Source organism: Rousettus aegyptiacus, unplaced genomic scaffold (assembly GCF_014176215.1).
Source record: "Rousettus aegyptiacus isolate mRouAeg1 unplaced genomic scaffold, mRouAeg1.p scaffold_m13_p_3, whole genome shotgun sequence".
Classification (NCBI taxonomy): Eukaryota; Metazoa; Chordata; class Mammalia; order Chiroptera; family Pteropodidae; genus Rousettus; species Rousettus aegyptiacus.
Genome location: NW_023416306.1, coordinates 18,428,920 through 18,450,767, shown reverse-complemented (window position 1 = coordinate 18,450,767; position 21,848 = coordinate 18,428,920). Strand labels below are relative to the sequence as shown.

The window sequence follows — 21,848 nt, the reverse complement described above, 5'->3', positions numbered from 1 at the left end:
CATCAAGCTGAAGCAGCTGTGAAGTCCAGCAGACGCCCTGGATATTTCTTAGCATCACTTGGAGGTCTTTGAAATGTTCCCTGAATAGATGCTATTCAAGGTCACAACAGAAGACAGGACCCTCAAGGCCTCTCTCTTTTGCCTGTGATTCATCCCTTGTGATCTTTTGGACTTGTTACTCTGAGAAGGCACCCCACATGCAGTCCTGTTCCCTGTCCCTGCTGCTGGCAGGGACAACCCTGCAACAGCACACTGTGATCACCTCCCCCTCCCTGTGCAGGGGGGCGACATGCCTTAATTATATGGATGGGATTTCTGTTTTCCCACAGAGTGACTCCAGCTCCTAATTTAAAGTTTAATTTAGAAATAATTCCTCAGGAAAAGTACACATATTGAAATTTGACTGTGCTTTCTATGTTCCCTAAATTGCTCACTTACTTTTTGGGATCATTTTATTCTTTAAAAATGAAACAAATCAAAACCATTGACTGGCCATATAGGAGGTCCGTTTCTTTTATACCCAAAGTGTTCCTGAAAATGTAACAAAATCAAATTTCTGAAAATCAAATGGATGTACATGTTAGGTGGGGAGATTCTATTCCAAGAGAACTAATAATAATATTAAAATTCCAAATTATGGCTCTGCTGGTCCTGATGCCTGGGATGTGCTGCCATTGATTGAGAACTCCAGGTGTTGGAGTTGTGGGGCAGGGCCTTCCTTCTGGCAAGAGTGGCCTGGGAAGGCCACCTTGTCATCTTTGCTCTGGGGACTGTGTTGTGTGTGGTGATTTAATGGTCAACAAAACAGAATAAAGTCTTTCCTAGAGTCCCTTAAAACGTCTTCATTCTAGAATGTGGTATTGTTTGGATTACATAGTAACCAGTAATTACTTTGTCCATTGTATCTATTACTTTGTACATTGACCTGTGGAAATTACCTTACCTTTGTCTTTCTGCTGAGATTGGCAACCTTTCACTCCAGCTGGGCCAAGTGCTACAGTATCTTAACATTTTGAATCAGACTCTGAAGATAGAGGAATTAAGAGAAGCCAGGATTATGTGGTAGCTCTGCCCAACTGAGAACTCATCTCATAGTTTAAAAGGGGAGCTCAACTATAAAACAATAACAGATCATTTTCAGTGGATAATAATTTGTGATACTTAATGTTCCTCATGGTCATACTTGTATTGTTTTTACATTTCGGATGATGTCTATAGAACTTTAAATTGGTTCCTAAATATTGGGTGTGATTTTAACTTTGAAAATAATTTTATCCTAAATATTGGATATAATTTAAACTTTGCATTAAATGTGTTTTATATCATGTTTTGACAATTTTTATTGTGATTTGGGCTTTTGATGATTCCCCTTTCCCCCTTTAGATCTTCTTAATACATGAGAGTTGGTTCTTTTTTGTGAAAAACCAACATGACGGCCTAATATTTAAATATATGTGAATCTTTAAATGTATGGATTTCTAGTTCTTCCATTTTGGTGTATGGATGTCATCAATGTTCAACATCTCTAAATCTCTTGTCAGAACTATGGTAATTCAGAGAAGTTATATTTGATGGAAAATGTCCTTAAAATTAGCCGATTTTTTTAAATTGCCAATAATAGCTATCATTAAACGTTTACTTTGTGACCGAATGTTATCTGTTTCTCACAACTACTTTATAATAATGTAGGTACTATTATCCACACTTAGAAAAAAAACTTTACATAAAGAAGTAACTTGGCTAAGGATAACACAGCTGTGAAGCTGATATAGATAGAAATCCAGACATTCTACCTCCGGCCCAGCCTGTTATACCAGCACGCTCTATACTGCCAATGATAACCTCAAAATAATCCCGGAAGTAATCCATAGGAATAGGGTATCCGTATGGGAATTTCTCCAGTTACTGTGAATCTTAAATTACTGCTCATTGGCAACATTTTGATTACTATGGAGAGAGCCCTCCTTATTTACTCTTCCGCATTCTCAACACCACTTGTATAGCTCTTTCACAGGCTTCTGGTTTTCAAGCCATCCCATAACTGCTGATCTTTCTAAGAGTTTCAGCCTCAGTCCTCTTCTTACAGTAATCTAGTCTTCTTTGGCCCAATATTCTCAACTTTGACTGTACTTTGGAATCACTGAGAGGGATTTTTTTTTTTTTTAAAGACAGCTGCCTGAGTCTCAGCCCTGGAGATTTCGACTTAAGTGGTCTGGGCATCAGGTTTTTTTGTTTGTTTGTTTTGTTTTGTTTTGTTTTGTTTTGTTTTGTTTTGTTTTGTTTTGTTTTTAACTCCCCAAGTAATTTTCACGTGCAGTCAAAGTTGAGAACAACTTCCCTGTGGTATTTATCCACAGTTGTGACCTCTACTTTTTACCTTTCTGCCTCTTGGCTCCATTTCTCCACCTAACCCAGAACTCACAGTTCATCACTTCATTAGCTCGTCCCGGGCCTCCCCTCCTAGCAGTCTGCCCTGTTATCCTGAACCCATCATAACTTATAGCTTCTCAACTTTCAAAGCCCTGTAGAGGGTAATCTCACAGCCATGTGGATTAGTACTGCTGCACGTTCATGGTCTCAGATCTCAGCTAAGCTCACAGTGCTATCTGGCAGTGCTTTGTTTCTGTATTTAGCTCTGTCACCCATTACTGGCAGACCCTCTTCTAAACCCTCACCATTCTACCGTCATGATTGTCAGATTACCGTAATTCCTACTTTGCACAGTGGATCCTAACATGTCATTAATTACTTTTATTTTCTCTTTCTTTACCCTTTCACAAGTTCTTTCTCCTTACCATGTATACTCAAGTATTAAAAGTAAAAAATAATTAAAAATTAAACTGAAAAGCCCTTCTCCATCTAGTTAGCCTTTGGCCCTTTTACTCACCTTCAGATTTCAGGAAAAACTAGTGTTTGTTTATTCACTGTTATCACATCTCACCTCCCATTCATGTACCTTTTAACCTTTTTTTTTTTTTTTTTTAAATCACCCCTGCCCAGAGTGCTCTGAGGTCACCAAGGACACAGGACAGTGGATATTTCAGACAAGTGGACGTCTTAGTTCTTGTCTTGACCTCTTCAGAACATTCAATGTTGTTCTTTCTTAAACCTTTTCAAAAAGAAAACAGCCTAGCCAGATAAACCCTTCTGTGCCTTTACTTTCTTCCTGGCTGTCTTTCTACTTCTCTGTCAGTCACTCTTACTGTCCTTCACGCATTACTGGTTTTGTAATATTAGTTATATTGATTTGTGGCCACCTGCTGATGGCATGTGCTACCTGGGAGATTATGTATTTATCAAACTGTGGATGGCTCCCATATATTTATGTCTAGACTAACCATACCTTCTAAGCTCCATGTATCTATTTATCTACTCTTCATTTACTCAGCATTTAAAAAAAAAATTAGAAACATATTCTATGCCATTGTTTTTGCTGGACCCTGGGAAATTATAGTCTACTGTAGTGTGTCTTCACGTGTGATTCACTGCACCAGAATCATTTTGGGATGTTTATAAAAATACACATTTATAGGCTCTGCAACCGGTTCATTAAATTTTGGTTTTTGTGGGTGTCACGTATACTAACTGTTGAAAAACAGTAGTGCCCACTTGTAGTCTTAAGAGTAACTTTAAAATTAGTGTGTTCGAGACAGCGCTCATCGCTCCCTCCCAGACTCTTGAATGACGCCACTGGGTTCCCACACCCGAACCCGGGAGTCATCCATGTGCACTTCTCCACCTGTGACTTCTGAATTCTTACTTTCTCTCTTCCATTTCTTTTGCTACTTTCTGCTCTTTATTCGTGTACCTGTCTTTTCCTTTGGGGCTTTTATGATATTTTCCTTCGCCTTCCATCTCCCTTGCCTCTAACTTCTGTAGATACAGAAATGATCATTGTTCCTTCCTTATGGTGTTTCATGGTTATCTCTTGCCTATGGGATGAACTACAGCCATTTCAGCCTTGTCAGTGAAGTCAAGGACAGGTTTGTAGCTCAGGAGAGCCTTAATGCAGTGCTTCTCAAGCTTGAATGTGCCTGTGAATCACCTGGAGATCTTGTTAAAACACAGATTCTGAATTTCTAGCAAGGTTTCGGCTGATGTCAATGCTCCTGGTCAGTGGACCAGACTTGGAGTATGCAAGTCTTAAAGGACCACCTCTCAGGAGAAGTTAGATAGTTTTATTATAGTCCATATCACAGTGCATTTACAGAGACGTGTACAGAAGTTGCTGCTGAACCAGAGGTGGCGGCCTGTGCACATGTGAGAATCACTTCTCCTAGTCTAAACACGTGGAAATGCGTGGAAGTGCTGTAATGGACACACACACACACACACACACACACACACACACACACACACACGTAGAGGAGGGTGCCTAAAAATAAGAAAGGAAGATCTCCAGGTCCCAGAAATGAAGAGGGAGTGCAAAGTTAGGCTTATCTGCTGTCATCCCAGTGACAGTTTTTGGGTGTTTTCTAATTATTGATTCCCCCTCCCTCCCCTCCCCGCCCCCACACACACATTATTGGTTATATTGTCCTGGTTCTTTGCCTGCCTGGTAATTTTTTATTAGGTGCCAGACATTCTCCATTTACTTCTGCTGGGTGCTGGCTATTTTTATATTTCTGGACTGTCAACTCCATCTCTTCAAGTCAGGAGAGATCCTACTGGGTTCTGCCTGGGTTTCTCTTCCCTGTGCCACAGCCTGGAAGTTGTCTCAAAGCAGTAACCTGGGGCAGTTGAGGGGCTCACCTCATTTCTTTTCCAAGTCTCAGGAATCACTGTCCCTCTTTACTCGATGTCCAGTCTCTTAAAAAACATCATTTCCTACATTTTGTATGACTTTTTGTTTTTATTATGGTGATATCGGTTAATGAAATCCAGTAAGTTTCAGGCATATAATTCAACGGTAAGGCATATGTATACGTATGTATGATTTAAAAAAATCGTTTCAGGTGTGAGAGTAAATCCAGTCTCTGTCTCTTCATCTTGTCCAAAAGTTGCAGCCCTACGGGATGGGAGGGGGAACACCAGGGATTTTGATACTTACATAAGGACAGAGACAAGACTGCAGACTCTTTGTAGTGGCCAAACCCTGGAAACAACCCAAATGTCTATCAACAGAAAGTAGATAAAGTGTGGTCTGTTAATATAAGGAATACTCTGCTTGTAATGAGAGTGAGTGAACTATATAACTCAGTGTAACCACAAAGATGAATCTCACAAACATGATGAGAAGTAAAAGAAACCAGACACGAAGGAGTACGTCCTATAGGACTCCATTTAGATAAAATTTTAAAACTGGCAAAATTAGTCTGTGGTGTTAAAAGCCAGGGTAGTGGTTACCCTTCAGGGGAGCGGATAGAAGGGGACACGAAGGGGTCCTTGGGTTCTGGTGACACTCTTGTTTCTTCATCTGGGTACTGCTTACATGGATGTTGCACTTTTGAGAAAATTCATTGAGCTGTATACTTATATGTAACTTTATGTATGTAATGCATTCGTTATTAAAAGTGCTCTCCCCAGCTTCCTTCCCCCAAAAGGTCAGGGCTGTAAGCCAAATGCTTGATAGGAAGTTTGAACTGGATTCCCAGTATAGAACCTGAAACTGAGAACCTTCCGTACCCAGGATCCCGGAAGAAAGCAAAAAACACGTGGTCCAGGCTACGGGTAGAAATGGGCACCCCCCAGAAATCCTGTGTAGCACGTGGGTGCAGTAAGCTCAAGTTCACGCCGTCTAGGTGATACAGGAACCATGGCTTGAAACCAGTAAACCTTGTAGGACCCTGTCAGAGCCACTCATAAAACCAGGCCACTTGGAGGACGCTACCACTGAGGCCACTTTTGAGCTACCAGTAAGGGGTACTGTGATCAATTCTCTTCACCATAAACCTGGAGAGGGCATCATTGTTGTTGGCAAGTCACAGTGAGTCTTTGATAAAGTACTGCATTCTTGTCGTGAAAAGCTCTTCAAAGCAGAGGGCGGCATCGCTGTGTTAGCATTTAAAGTAAAACATCTTAATGAAGAGGTGGAAGAAGGGAGAAATAAGATCAGCACCTGACTATTGAGCACTGTTTAAACTATCCTTGTTTTTAATCTAAAGCCTTGCCAAATGCAGTGTGTCTGTGGGCCGGGTTTCTCTGTGATTGGTCATCGCCTCACGTGCGTGTTTTGATAGCGTTTAATCGCACTTAGTGATCACACAACAGGACCAAGAAATAAAAATTCCTGGGATTTGAGGCCTTTTATTCTGTGCTCCGTGTCTCAGACTCTTTCGTGATTTCAGTGTCTTTGCCTCTGCTCCTCTTTGTGCTGCATTCTGGATAATTTCTTCAAATCTGGTCCCACTTCTCCAGTTCTCTCTTAAACTGTGTATACGCAGCCTTCCATTTTACTTGTCTGTTGAGTTCCTAATGTCAGGGATCATAATTTTCATTTCTAGTGGTCACATAGGATGGTCTCTGTCATTCCGTCTCTTGAGATCTGTTCAACCAGCACAGGTAGTTTGCTTTCCGGGTTCCAAACCCATGTGATTAGGTGTTCTCCAGAGAGAATTTTTCCTTTTATTTCACTTTACTCACGATGAATCTGAGATAGGCAGCATCCCTATCTTCCCTCGCTGGGCCAGGATTTCCTACTTTGCCCTTAAGTGATTCCATATTTATAAAAGGTTCTATGAACAGGTTTTCTGTAACTCTTGTCTCAGGTTTGTCACCATCTCTAGGTCATCAGGGCCAACAGACGGCCCCAGGGCAAGCAATGTCTCCAGCACTCACTCACTCACTCAGAGATTTCTCCTCATTTCTGTCCTGGGAGGCTTTCGTTTATTTTTCTAACAGTTCAATTGTGTATTTAAAAACATGCTTTTAGTGCACTTGTATTAAAAAGGAGGGGATAAAATTATAAACATTATATAAGGATTTATATATATATGTATATGTTTTGGTTTGTATATATACATTTTAAATCTCTAGAAGGGTAGGTAAGACACTACTAATGCTGGGGAGGTGGTGACAAGAATGAGGCAGAATGAGGGACAGGGAGACAATATATTAATGAACATCTTAATATATTTTATGATGTGAATCATGTGGTTATATTCCTTGTTCAATCAAGTATATAATCTTGATGTACTGTACTCGGTGGGTTTCTTTAGACATCTACTCTTTTGTTAGAAATGGAATAGTGGTCATGTTTGTGGTTATATAAATTTTAGATTATGGTGTAATCTCTCTGTCCAACCCTCTAGATAAACTCTGCAGATCATTGTGTTTCAACCTATCTGGGACAAAGGATCAGTCCTTGAAAATTTTCCAATCCGTCATGGACTAATACTTCGGTAAACTACAATAAAAATAAATTACTGGTCACCCCCCCCCCCCCCGAAGGTGTCGTGGCAATGTTAAATGGCTGTTAAAACTTCGCGGGTGCTTTCTCTTGGTTTCTTCTCATCACCGACAAGTATAAAGCAACTCGTGGACTGGACTGCACTGAGCAGCACTGCTGTAGATGGTGCTCTTTGTTTTCTGGCTTTTGGCATGTTGATTGGAAATGGATACACTGTCCTTTAATTTCTTGTTGGTTTAAATTTTTTTTTCTTTTGTGGGTAACCGGTTTTCTTTCTGTAAAGATGTTCGTTCAGCCTTACCTGAAACATTGTTTACTGTCGTACTTCTCTGCCTTAATTAGCTGGGAGTGAGCCTGTGGCTGACTGCTCTGGGTGATAGCACTTGTGTATTTCAGAAGTCATCCATAGATTAATAGTATATTGATGCTGGTGTTTTCTTCATCTTCTAGAAGGTCTCATTGGTTGGTTTTCATGCTGCTAAGTCAGGACTGCCATATGGCTGCCAACAATGGTAAGATGCCATTGAGTTCAGATGTGTTGAAATGTGGAAGAACGTGTGTCTTAAGATATCTGGCAGATGTCCCCTGATTGTTCTGGCCTCTGTTGAGTGTTTGGAGATGCTTACGAGAAGGGGGAAGGAAGCCTTTGGTGATTTCCTCTAGAAACTTCACTACTCTGCTGAAGGCATCTCATCTCTCTATGGTGTCAGCAGCCTGACATTAACTGGGTACATTCTCTCTTCCCTCATTGGCTTGACTTCCCTCTTAAGCCCTGTGCTTGCAGCACTCTTGGCGTGGACCAGCCCTGAGAACCTTGGCAAACTTATCTGTGAGTTGCTGGCACTGGTATATTTTCCGGTGTCATTCATAGACATTTTTCTCATCGTTAAGATTTCTTTTTCTTACATTCAACTTCCCCCTGTTCCACCCTTGCCATTTGGAACTTGTAAATAGTGGGAGTTCTACTAGTTATCCCATTTTCTTGCTTGTCATGCAAGTGGCTTCGTACTTCTTTCAGTTACATACTATCTGGGCCGTTTGTGAAGGAAATTTCTCATTCTTCTGGTTATTCTTCCATATTTTCCAGTGCAGATAGGGGTTCCCCCCCTTCCCCCACCGTTTTTATAGTTTTGGGCCAGTTCGATGGCAGTTGGGGAGGAAGAATAGTTAATGTGTGGGCTCTAACACTGTCTTTCATTTTTTTCACCAGGTACTTATTGAATGTCTGCTCTATGCCCAGCATAGTTCTAGGCACCGAGAGTACAGCAGTAGACAATAGTCTTTAGTCTGGCCTTCACACTGGAATATTCCTTCTGCTAAGTTCTGGTTTTCCTAAACTTGAACCTTACTTGGTTCTGCTTTTCTTTGTTTTCAGATCCCCTTTAGAAAGATATCAATTAAGAAATAGTTCAAGTTACAACTTAGCAATTTATTGACAACTCTGTACATACTATATATAGATTTGGCACTAAGATATTCTCTAGAAATAATGTATATATCATTTGCTTTTTAGCCGATTACACCTCAACAAGAAGGCAACGGACAAACAGCCATATAGCAAGCTCCCAGGTGTGTCTCTTCTGAAACCACTGAAAGGGGTGGACCCTAACCTCATCAACAACTTGGAAACATTCTTTGAGTTGGATTATCCCAAGGTAAGTCCATGCTGTCCTCCTCAGAAATGGGCTAGACCGTGTTTTTGTTTTTCCCCCCTTCATGGTACTTAAAGAGGTATTTTGACAGTGTATAAAGTGAAGGTATTGAAAGTTCATTATGTTAACCTCATAAAATGTATGTTGTAGAAGCAGTAGTCACAGAAATGGGGTTGAAGAAGGGATGTAAATTCCTTTTCTAACCACCTATGTGTCTATCTGAATTAGAAGTCCCGGAATAAACCTCCTGGAACTCTGACAGTATTAAGTACCTGGTGGTTTGAGTATAAAAATCTTATTCCATGAGAGTCGCATGTGAACAGTAGAAGAGGAGTGGGTGAAAGTGAGAAAGCAGAGCTCAGTGCCCCGAACTGGGGTGCAGGACAGCTAGAGCTAAATGGACTCCCCTTGAGAACCTGGCCTTGTGCCAAGAATGTTAGTGGTACGGTGGGGCTTTGTCAGACCTAATTTTTAATTTCTTTGTTTTTCTGGGTTTTACTACATAATCGTATTGCTCATCTCATTTATTTACATAATTTGTAAATCTATCAACTCAGTACGTACTTTCTTCATTGGAGAGTACTTTCTTCATTGGAGAACTTCTAGTTTTCCTGAGTTGGGAGTATTCTTTTTATCTCTTCCCTTTAGTTTCTTGGGAGAACTTAATAGTTCTTAATGTTATTAGTTTACTGTTGCTTTTTAAATTGCCTGTTGGAGACACTGCTTTTGAAAGGGTGTTCTGGTGGAGGTAGATAGTTCTAAGAAGTTTATGTCTTTAAATTTCTGCCTGCTTGATTTTCAGTCCAGTGTAGTTTTTTCTCTGTGGTCTCTATTCACTTGTCTCAATTTTTACCCTTATTGCTTCACTTTTTTGATAGTTTTTGCCACTTGGAGACTCTTTCTCTCTTATTTCGTTAGGACAGTGTTGCCCAAGTAGTTAGAAAAGGAAGGTGATCTACTCACCACATGTCTCAAACAGTTTTCATGCTCTTTTTCCTTTTAGCCCTTATTTTTCTCAGTAACACCAGTGAAAAGAATGGTGAAGACAGATGTGATAGCCTTAATCCAGCTCTTATTAAGTATGTAGACATGAATATCATTCAGTTACTTTTTAGTGTTGTTGTTATATATTATCACTTTCAGAGTTTTGGAGTCTAGGTGTTTGAAGCTAATTTGGAGCCAAAAATCCTCGTTTGTGTGTGTTGCTATATAGTGAATAATTTTAGAGAGCTGAATTACTTGCATGTATTAATCTATCTGATAAATTAAATATGTAATTTAAAAGAAGAAGATAGGTACCTGATTTAAAATGTTCAATTTTAATTTTTAAATTAAATATATTGAGGTAACATTGGTTAATAACGTTATGTGAGTTTCAGGTGTGTAATTCTATAATACATCATCTGCGTATTCCCGTGTGTGCTCATCACCCAAAATCTAGTCTCCTTCCATCACCGTATTTCTGACCCCCTTTACCTTCTTCATCCTCCCCCAATCCCCTTCCCCTCTGGTAACCACCATACTGTTGTCTGTGTCTGTGAGTTTGTTTGTTGCTTTTTTGTTTTATATCCCACAAATGATCGAAATCATAGTTCTTATCCTGTTCTATCTGACTTATTTTATTTAGCATGCTAGTGTTGTCACAAATGGCAGTATTTCCTATTATTTTATGGCTGAGTTGTACTTGATTTTTTTTTTTTTTCAAACTAAAAATGCAAAGGGTGGCCTTTTATAATTCAGGAAGAATTGTATAAATAAAATTAATTGTAAAAAAGGCTTTGCAATGAGCAAAATGGAAAATTTTCAAGCCTCATTTTATATATATATATATATTTAGCCCCGTTTCAGTTACCCCATTATATAAATATAAATAAATGCAAGGGAGAATTAATTTTTATGAATGTAAGAATATTTTCACTTATTATGAGTAAATCTCAGCATAGCTTAGAATCATATGCATTTATTCTTGTGAAACATAATCTCACATTTCACTTTTTACCCATCATTCTACCCTTTCCCCTTTTCCCACTCAACTTCTCTTAAAACCTAGTTATGGAATTTTTATATTCCAGCTCTTATGATACCCATGGAATTTAGATGGTTGGAGAAGTTAATGTGGGCTTTATTTGTAGAAAGTTTTAAAAAATAACTCCGGGAACATACGTAGCCATTAATTATGAACGTTTAAGATGAATCAGTCATTGATTTCTTCTGAATGAAGGTTTACAATTTGGGATTATCTCAAGAGCTCTAGTTTCACTTAGTTCCTTTTCCATTTAAATTATGTCATCAAGGCATTTAAATTGGTTGAGAAAGCTATTTTGGTACTTTTCATAAAACAAGGAGCAGTATATGCAAGAGATTGTTTTTAGTTTTTTTGGCTCATAATTTCATTTTCTAATTATAAAAGTAAACTACAACGTTCCTAACATTAACACCATATACTTCTCAAAAATTTTTTTAGTATAACCTAGTATAGCTTTTTTTTCTTCCTATTGAGTAAATTTCTAGTACTCTACTTTACAAAGTCTTCTCCTACTGGGGAAAAAGGTTAAGATTAGCTTTATAATTATATTTTATGGGATTGTATTGCTTATAAACATTTTTTTCACTATATTCACTCATACCTGAAACAGCATCAATTATAAAAACATTAAAGAAACTGTTATGTTTGGCAAAACAAGGAGCACTTTAGAGCAAGCCTGGCTGTGCAGCTCATTATAGTAAGGAAGCTAACCGTCACTACTACCATTTTGAGTCAGGTAAACTGGGAGGTTGGCTGATACTTTATGGGACTTAGAGTCAACCCTTTGGGAAATTTCAAGGGTCTGGCAAGAGTGATGCCCTTATATTCTCAGGTTTTTACCTGATCTCTGTAAACGAGGTAGCCGTAAAGTTGGTTTCAGTACCTCTGAGTGGCACTTTGGTTAGTCATTGTTAAAAGTAGATAATGAATAGAATATATAATAGGTAGAAAGGAGGAAAGTATACGTTGTTTTCTTTTCTATTTAATTATTGAGAAAACATTTTCTTCACCTGGAAAAAAAAGTCTTAACTTTATTACCCTCTTCATGAACCTTAGTCCTGGCTCTTTTGTGCTCAGTCAGTAATTTCTATATTGCCAGTTTTTGCTGAGATATACTATATATTACGCAAATAGTAATTATTGTGCTAAAGGGCACTGTAAAAATTTGATTTCCACTTTTTACTTGTGTATACTAACCAGCGAAAGTAAATAAAACAGCCTTCCCTTTACCAGAATTAGTCTCTGTGTTAGACACTTAAAAAGTTGTGTCCTTAGCTCTTTTTATGTTTTAGAACATGTAACTTTGTTATTTTTGCATGGACACGAGTAACTTCCCTCCTTTGCTTAAAAATGTCCAACCTGTTTTAGAAAGAAAATTGGCAGGAAATTTGTCATTGAGTCAGCATCAATTTATTACCGCTTTTGAAAAAAAGAACTACTTAGAATGCATATCTCACAAAATACTAGAGTAGCCTTTGTATGTGAAAGGAAACACTTTTAAAAAATTTAGTGGTTTACTAAATGGGAACTTAGATCTGGTTTTGTAAATCTGGTTTTATAAATCCGGTTAAATGTCAGAATCACCCTGAAGATTCTGATTCAAAAGGCTAAGACTGGGGCCCAGTATTCTCTTTTTAAAATAAAGGTCCCAGAGCATCTTTGACACAGCCAGTTAAGTGCTAAGAAATGACTTCCTTAATTTACTACCAAAGAGTAAACAGCACTGGGCAAAATAAAATCCTGAGTATTGTCATAATTAAAAGGCTAAGCATATTTTTCAGAGTGATACATTTTAAATCAAATTCTATTTTATTTCAAAAATTATTATGCGACAAAAGTCTAATATCACTTTATCCTTTTCACATGAAGAGTTTGGGAAAGCCCTTTAAATTTATCATAATGGGATGCAGTATGTAATTTATAGCACCTTTATGAAATAATATTACATTCAGAAACAAAATGCTAGAGAATAGAGGGTGTGTTTATTTTGTTTGTTTTCTATGTTGCTCTTAACACTGCTAGGGACCCTGTGTGCATTTAGTAAATCTTCAGCGATGCAGGGCATGGAGAGAAGCTTGAGATCCAATTGAACTATTAGGTCCTGCCTCTCTGGGGATGGCAAGACTTCAGCTGTGGGTGCTGCCCATCTCTCCTGCTTACAAATAGGTGCCTGTTCTGGAGAAGCTGCTCTCAGTTAAAGCCAACACTATATGTCATAAATGTTTGCATCCATTATGAATACTCACTCAACTTTTAAATTTTGTACAATTGCTTGTTTTTCTTAATGCTTTTTGATCAGTCAGTAAATATTAATAAGTGCTTCTTTTTGTAAAAGGGGTTAATTTACATAAAATACGTTCTTTGACTAGTATGAAGTACTCCTTTGTGTGCAAGATCATGATGATCCAGCCATTGATGTATGTAAGAAGCTTCTTGGAAAATATCCAAATGTCGATGCCAGGTTGTTTATAGGTAAGCAACAAGTTCTACAATAACTGTTTTTGCTTTAGCAGTATTTGCTTTCAGTAATCTTTGCATTAAACTATAAAGTGTTAGCCACCCACTGAAGTTATTGGCATGCTTGCTTTATGCATGTTTATTGGAATAGTGCAAGGTGTTTATATCCTTACGAGAAAACTTAAGTTATAAAAACAAAGAGCTTTTTTTCATATCTGGAATTAACAAAATAACAACAAAAAAAATTACCCCAAATTATATGTACTCATATTTTCACTGTGTGGCCTTTTCTGTATCTCATTGACCGTAATTATGAATGAGTTATAGAATTTACTTTTATTGCAAAAAGAATATTTATTTAAAAGCTTATAGGCTTATTCTAAAGACTTTAAAATAGTGATTCATATTTACCATTAATACAAGAACTTAAGAATTAGAAAACAAACATACATTTTCAAAGATAAGTAATGTAATGTTTTTTGAGAATGAACAATTTTTTTATAAATATGTTATGAATAATAAGGAATGTAAAATATAATTTTAAAGTATGTTTATTTAAATTATTAAATATGCAAATACTTTTCTCTCTACCATGTCTAGATACATGGTAGAAAAAAGTAAAAAATTTTCAGTGTTGCATAAATTTTTCACTGCTGTACCTTTAAATTTTTAGGTGGCAAAAAAGTTGGCATTAATCCTAAAATTAATAATCTAATGCCAGGATATGAAGTTGCAAAGTATGATCTTATTTGGATTTGTGATAGTGGAATAAGAGGTAAGGTTTTCTTATTTATTTTATAAAACTATTCATTTGATGAAAAAAATGCCAAAAGCAATCTGAAAATAAATTTTTCTGAAAATAAATTTGTTTTCCTAATAAATTCGTTTCATTATTGTTTCATGGTTATATGTCAAGTTATATTAAGATTTTGACTTTTTTTATGCTAACCTGGAATGTTACATGTATAAAAACATTTTCGTTTTGAAGAGAAAATTTCAACCATTTAAGAAGTATAGTCATGATCCTTTAAGCAGTCTGAGTTTTTGCATAGGTGTAAATTTTGTCTTGTTCATGTGACACTTACCTTTTACTTTAATCTGTTGGTGGCATGCATAATATACTGTCTCACACAAAGGGACAGAAATTAATAAGTGAGTATTTTACTAGAACACATTCATGGCTTTTTGCTTAGGTGGTTTTAACAAAAAAATCTTTTATGTACCAAAATTATAATTTGCATTTTTAAATATTTATACTTAAAATAATTTCAGCGTTCTGTTATATTCTGATTATACTGGGTTTCTCAATCTCAACACTACTGGATATTTTTGTCATTGAAGCTGTCTGCAGAATGTTTAGCAGCATCCCTGGTCTCTACCCGCTAGACGCCAGTGGATCCCTCTCTCAGTTGTGACAACCAGAAGTGTCTCTAAATAGTGCCAGTTGAGAACCGCTGCCCTAGAATATGTGTATTTAAGGTCCAAATACACTTTTATACAGTAAATTTAGTTCTTAAAGACTTGAAGGAAAAAGTTGCTTTTCTTAATCATTTAATAACAACTCATAAAACACATTTTACGTTAATGGGCACTTTACTAAAAAGTTTTCCTCTCTTTCCCTTGCCACCTTTTTGTCTTTTTTATTGCAGTAATTCCAGACACCCTCACTGATATGGTTAACCAAATGACAGAGAAAGTAGGCCTGGTTCATGGGCTGCCTTATGTAGCAGACAGACAGGGCTTTGCCGCCACGTTGGAACAGGTAAGTGTGATGGTCATAGACAATATTCTTGTTATCAGATTCCTAATCTTCCAGAAGCCTGAGACTATTGTGAGAGTGGGGATGACATTTTGGACAGGGCCAGTTGTCCGCTAATTGAATTTTTGTTTTGAAAAGAAACCCTGGGTAGTTACATCAAAATAAAAAACTTTTGTATTCTTATACTCCACTTTGCATTTTTGTTTTTGAAATACTCATGTTGATTTATATGCTAATGATAAACATCTCCCTGATTATACCCATTCCCATAGGTTAGGTTTAATCAGCCACAGAGTGAATGGAAATAGGCCAGAGGGGTTATCCCATTCTATGCAGAAACCAAGTCCCTAGTCCCACTTTCTTCCTAAAACCTCACTTAACAACACTTAAGGAAGTTAAGTGTGCTTCTGGCCTTAGAAGTTTGGTTTCATTCAGGTACCACAAAGGGCTTCATTATAGTCTGGAGATAGGGTAGGTGGCAAGAATCATATCCTTAGTTCTGATGATTCTCATGTTCCATGCAGTGTGTGTAACTCCTGCCATTGAGAAAGATCATTGCCCTCTATGATTCAAGCTAATTAGAAAAGGCAACATATCTAAGATGTAAATAATAAATAAAATTATATCTAATAATTAGGGTGATGACCATCTTCTTTTACCATTAATTTAGCAGCTGCATATCTCATGACTTCAGAGCATATTGAGGGAAAGGACAGTAAAATGGGAGATAGAATTTTAGTGTCTGCCCTGTTTATGAAAACTACATTGAAAAATGAAATGGGAGAAATTGGAAAGAAGCTCAGCTCAGTGACTTGAGGACAGGAAGCAGCTAGCTATGAAAGGTTACAAGAAATGGATTAAGAAATATGATTGTCCTAAAGATTGATATAACTGTAAGCAGCGTTTGTGTATATAAGCATGTGCGTATGCCCATGCTTATATACATACATACATACATACGCATGTATACACATACATACACCAATATGTGTAGATGTGTGTGTGTAGTTAAATGAACATTCTGGAAGAAGGATATTAAATATTAATATTTTTTATGACAGTGATATTTTTACCTTATTTTATATCCAAATTAAGTATTATTTGGATAAATCTTTGAATCTTGCTGTTTTAGGGGAGATAATATTTATTTGAGAATAGAAGTAATAGCAAGAGTATTCAACCAAATAAGAAATTGCCTACTATATGTAGAGACTTATTTTGTACCAATGTTTTTCAAGTAGTTTATGTAAGAATAATAAGACACTCATTCAGTCATACTTAAGGAAAATTCATTAAGAATAAGAGTGTATAAACATCATACTTTTAACATAAAATTCTAACTGTATACATAGGTTTTTGGATTTTTGTTTTTGTTTTTGGCAGGTTTACTTTGGAACTTCTCATCCAAGGTCCTATATCTCTGCCAATGTAACTGGTTTCAAATGTGTGACAGGAATGTCTTGTTTAATGAGAAAAGATGTGTTAGATCAAGCAGGAGGGCTTATAGCTTTTGCTCAGTACATCGCTGAAGATTACTTTATGGCCAAAGCAATAGCTGACCGGTAAGAAAACTAAATTACATTAGGCTATAGTATTTTTTTAGACCTAACTTACCTTGGTTTATTATATTTGTTAAACCCATGTATTATGGGCTATCTTCTTTTTTTTTCTTTTTTTTTGCTAATGAATACAAAATATGTTAATATTTTTAGAAAGAAATTTCCATTAATTATTTATAGACATGTTAGACTAATGAAACATGTAAATGTTCTTATTTTTCTACGTTCTTCAGAGTAATGTGGTTTGAAGTGATTGAAAGGAAGCGTCTCTGTAATTGTGAATTTTCATTATTATGGATGTAAATTTCTGTGTTTTAGAAGAATTAAAAGTATCAGTGCAGTCATAAGCCAGTAGGTGAAAGTTTAAAGAATATGATTTTAAATTTTGAAATTTCTGATTATTCGATACTTTGCTAAGAAGCCAACTAATGGTTCACATGACTGACTTAACATTTCTCTATCACCAAATGATACTGTTTTTGCTTTTAAAGGGGATTCATCTTTGTGATAATTTACTGTGATAATTTAGATGTGATTTTAAAACTCGAAGTCGGTTTTTAAAAATTCTCTTTTGTAGTTCAGTGCGGTTTATGGCTTCATAGCAATTCACGTGAGACGTATCATGCTACTTTTCGTTGACTGTGCACACACATCGCCCTCCCATCCCCTTTTGGTCAGTAGTGACAGAGACTGAACTATTAAATACAGAGCCCGTTCCATGTGGAACTCTCAGAATGCTTGTTTTTTAAGTTCCTTAAACCGTGAACTGAAGGATTGTGGCTCCTTCCAGCTCTTAGATGGTACTATCACGGACCTGCATAATTGCTAAAACATCCATAATTATGATGCGCCCTAAGCAGGGTGCTAATCCTGAGGACTAGGCTCGCCCTGATCCTTCTTTACAGTGATGAGTGACTGCATAACGAGTGACACATGCACGTGTTCATCATCATAGCTCATTGTATAATTGTCTTAATTTTCAGAGGTTGGAGGTTCGCGATGTCCACTCAAGTTGCAATGCAAAACTCTGGCTCATATTCAATTTCTCAGTTTCAATCCAGAATGATCAGGTGAATCAGCTGGCTTTCTTCTTTTTATACTGTGTGCAAGGAAGAGGGAAGGGGAGTAATTTTTACATGATCTAACTTGGTTTAAAAAAAAAAATCTAAACGTCGTATTTTGGTTTCATTCCAGAAAAAAAGTTTAGCTTCTTTATTAAAGTAAATTTAATGTCAAAATATATTTTTGTCATTCTGTAACACTGAAGCATTCAAAAAAGAGATGTTAAGACTTTGGATTCTTTTACATGTCTCTATTTTCTTACTTTCTGTACTTTGACGTTTATAACCTTTACTCATCAGAGTATAGACCATGCAAATGAATTTGTAGACTTTTTCCCTTTATGTACTAAATAATAATAGAAGAAATATTCATTAAATACTCTTTAAAGAGGTGGGCCTTTATATCACAGGATAAAGAGCTGATTGTTTAGTCTTATAACCAGCCTTATAACTATCATTTAAAGAATTTTTTTTTTTTTAAGGTGGACCAAGTTACGAATTAACATGCTTCCTGCTACAATAATTTGTGAGCCCATTTCAGAATGCTTCGTTGCCAGCTTAATTATTGGATGGGCAGCCCACCATGTATTCAGATGGGATATTATGGTATTTTTCATGTGTCATTGCCTGGCATGGTTTATATTTGACTACATTCAACTCAGGGGTGTCCAGGTATGTGGATAGACATGAAGAGGTTAGCAATCATTTGGTGCAACTAAAACTTTTTAATTTAGAAAAGGTCAAAGAAAATCTACCTGAGCCATTCTTCAGCTTCCCATTGAAGGTTAACATCAGATTTAAACATTTCTTTCTTTAATGGAATGTGGGCACAAAACTTAACTTGATTTTCAACTTTCAGTTGGTTATACAATCACTTTTATTAAGACTCCAACAACTCAGACTATATTAGGATAGCAGTTTTTTAATGCTTCTCATCTACTCATAATAAACATTTTCTTAACTGATACAGCATGACAATTGAATTATCTAAAGGAACAGACTTAATTTTATGTAGTGTGGTTAAACGAGTGAATTCAAAGAATTTAATTTTTTAACTGTGTCTTTTGTCTGACAGTATATCAATTTTTTTTTTTTTTTAATTCCTAGGGTGGCACACTGTGTTTTTCAAAACTTGATTATGCAGTAGCTTGGTTCATCCGTGAATCCATGACAATATACATTTTTTTGTCGGCATTATGGGACCCTACTATAAGCTGGAGAACTGGTCGCTACAGATTGCGCTGTGGAGGAACAGCAGAGGAAATCCTAGATGTATAACTACAGCTTTGGGACTGTACATACAGGAAAAAAGAGAAGTATTATAAATTATGTTTATATAAATGCTTTTAAAGATCTACCTTCAGTAGTTTTATCACATGTATGTTTTGGTATCTGTTCTTTAATTTATTTTGCATGACATTTGCATCTGTGGAAAAAAAAACCAACACATCTGTAGTCTTGGCCAAATGGTATACTTTATTTTGTGGAAGTAGGGAATCAAGAGAATCGGTTCTAGGAACCTGGGTTAGGTTTTTGTTGTCGTTTATTTTTTTAAATAAATATATATATATGTGTGTGTGCGTGTATATATATATGTGTGTGTATATATATATATATATATTTGAGTGCTCTGCAACAAATACTGACAGTATCCTTCAGTAGAGAAAGTTTCTTATTTGTGAGTACACTCTTTTAGAACATTTATGGGATGGCAGCAGCTTTGTTTGGGGGTTTAGAAGAGGAGAAGGTAATCACTATTCCTGCCTAAAGGGAATAGTGATGAACAGTGAACAATCCACAGCAAGGTACTAACTGAGAAACTTTTTCATGCTTTACGCCTACCTCTTGTAGTTGTTGCAGAGCAGATATAAATTGTAATAAGGTAGCTAGGCCTTGCAAAAACAAACAGAAAAACTGTAACAACAATAATAATAAAAGAGCTGAAGTCTAGTATTCTATGAATCTGTGAGAGATATTTTTTTGGTCTCACTGCAATGAACCAAAAGTGATTGAGTTTGGTTTTTAATTGTAGCCATGTATTGAAGGCATCTTTTTGACCAACGCTTGTTGGTTCTGTCTTGAACCGTTGTTAATCACTGTGCTGGTAAACCTTTCCTTCCCTGCTCCTCACCTGATTCCCACCCCCTCCAATCTTTCCTTAACTTTTTTGGGGGGGTGGGGTGGTGGGTAGGGGTGTTTGTTTTAGTGTGAGTGGATGTTTTGATAGTCGCAAGGAGAAATGCATTTCAGACACATTTCAATCAGCTATTTTCTTACACAGTATGTCTTATTGTTAAAAAGAATGTAATTTCATGATACAGGTATTTAATATCTTTTTTAAGTAAGTAAATATTCTAGCCATCAATAAATAAATTGCAGTAGAGTATTAAGAGGGGACAGGATGAATTTAACTCTTAAAATTAATCAGTATCAAACTAAGTCTACTGTGTGTGGTTTTTTTTTTTACTGTTACAGTTAGTCTAGTCTTATTTAAATTGGATTTTTGTATTCCAGTTTGTCCAACAAAATAGACTAGATCCACGCTAGTTGTAAATGCATGCTGTATTTCACTCTTCTCTTCCCATCATGCCGCTAAACTTGCTTGTCAGGTTGTGCTTAACTTGTGGTGAACTGGACTTGTTTTTGTTTTAAAAAATAGGCAAATAGGTAAGGGACAGTGCATAAGCCTTTCCTTTTCTTTTCCTTTTTTTGTTTGTAGTGGGATTTTTGCTTTTTCTGTAGGATTGGGTGGCATGTTGTCCATATGAACGCCTGCTGCAGGGCTGACACTGGCAATATGGCAGCTTTAAGTTCTAAGTTAACATAGTTTCCATTTCAAACCATAATGTGTAGCATCTTAGCAATAACTACATGTTTATAGAAAATGAACACTTTTTTACTTCACTGAGCCAATTCATTTAATTGTCTAATGACTATACACATGGTTTAAATTGTAATATATCTATAAATGTGTATATACTGTGTATACACAGTATATACAACAGCTTTTTTCTGGGCCAAACTGCTGCATTCTTTTTTTTTATTTCTTTTCTTTTTTTTTTTTTTTTTTTTGCCTTATGATGAATTTGTTTGAAGGGCATCTTCTTCATGAACAAAGGCTTTGATGCATATTCCTTTCTATGTGAAATGGGTAGTATTGTTTCCTGAGGAAAGTCGCACAGTGAAAACCAGTCTAGTTGTGACCCACTCTGTGTTTATGTTTTTAAATCACTATTACATAAGTTGAATTTTGCTGACCATGTTTGTAATTTTTTGTTGGTTTGTTTAATGAAGTTTGGTTGATGCCATCCTTTGCACTGCTGAAGTGAAATCTTGCTTATTACTTAGCTTTTTGCTGATCTCAGTGTGGGCAAGGGAACAACAAAATCAAAATGGCTGGACAGACTTCTTGTGTTTTGTAAATATAAAAAATGACTGTTCCGTCTGTATGTCCCTATGTGGTAGTGGAATATTTCTTTAAAGTGAAGCTTCACTTAAGCCGAAAGAGTGATTCTTTGTCTAGCAAGTTTAGAGTGATGATAAAATGATAAGAAATAATGTAAATGTTGAAGAACTTTTTTTCACAACAGAACTGTAGGAGTCCCGATTTAATAAACTGTCTTTAAAAAGTGTATAGAATATACCATGTTTTATTATTTAAAATCATTGTCTTAAGTTTTTTGTTCAAAGAATAAAAATTTGAATACAATCAAAATATTAACAGTGATGTATTTTTGTTTCCTTTTAGTTTACATTTTTATAATCTTAACATGTTCCACCATTTGCATCAGAATTATTGGAAAACTTCTATCAAGTGTTAATTTTGAAATCCTGCTTTTATCTGCACCACAGGCAGACTTTTATGACTTAAAGTTGGGCTTTTTGATATTGGTTGCATGTTAGAATCACCTGGAGAACGTTTTTTAAAATATAAATGCCTGGGCCCGGCCCACAGAGATTCTGGTTTAATTCTGGGGTGGAGTCTG

General features: G+C 36.4%; 1 protein-coding gene across 1 annotated transcript in view; it reads left to right on the top strand.

Annotated features, from left to right (window-relative positions):
- Nucleotides 1–21,494, top strand: part of UGCG (UDP-glucose ceramide glucosyltransferase) — a 29,538-nt gene extending 8,044 nt beyond the window's left edge. The window contains exons 2-9 of the mRNA XM_016126354.2: nt 8,862–9,003; nt 13,396–13,498; nt 14,157–14,258; nt 15,133–15,245; nt 16,626–16,804; nt 17,785–17,871; nt 18,345–18,534; nt 18,970–21,494. Coding sequence (XP_015981840.1) covers nt 8,862–9,003; nt 13,396–13,498; nt 14,157–14,258; nt 15,133–15,245; nt 16,626–16,804; nt 17,785–17,871; nt 18,345–18,534; nt 18,970–19,140 — 1,087 coding nt within the window. The 3' untranslated portion in view covers nt 19,141–21,494. The remainder of the gene's footprint in view (nt 1–8,861; nt 9,004–13,395; nt 13,499–14,156; nt 14,259–15,132; nt 15,246–16,625; nt 16,805–17,784; nt 17,872–18,344; nt 18,535–18,969) is intronic.
- Nucleotides 21,495–21,848: the final 354 nt, after the last annotated feature.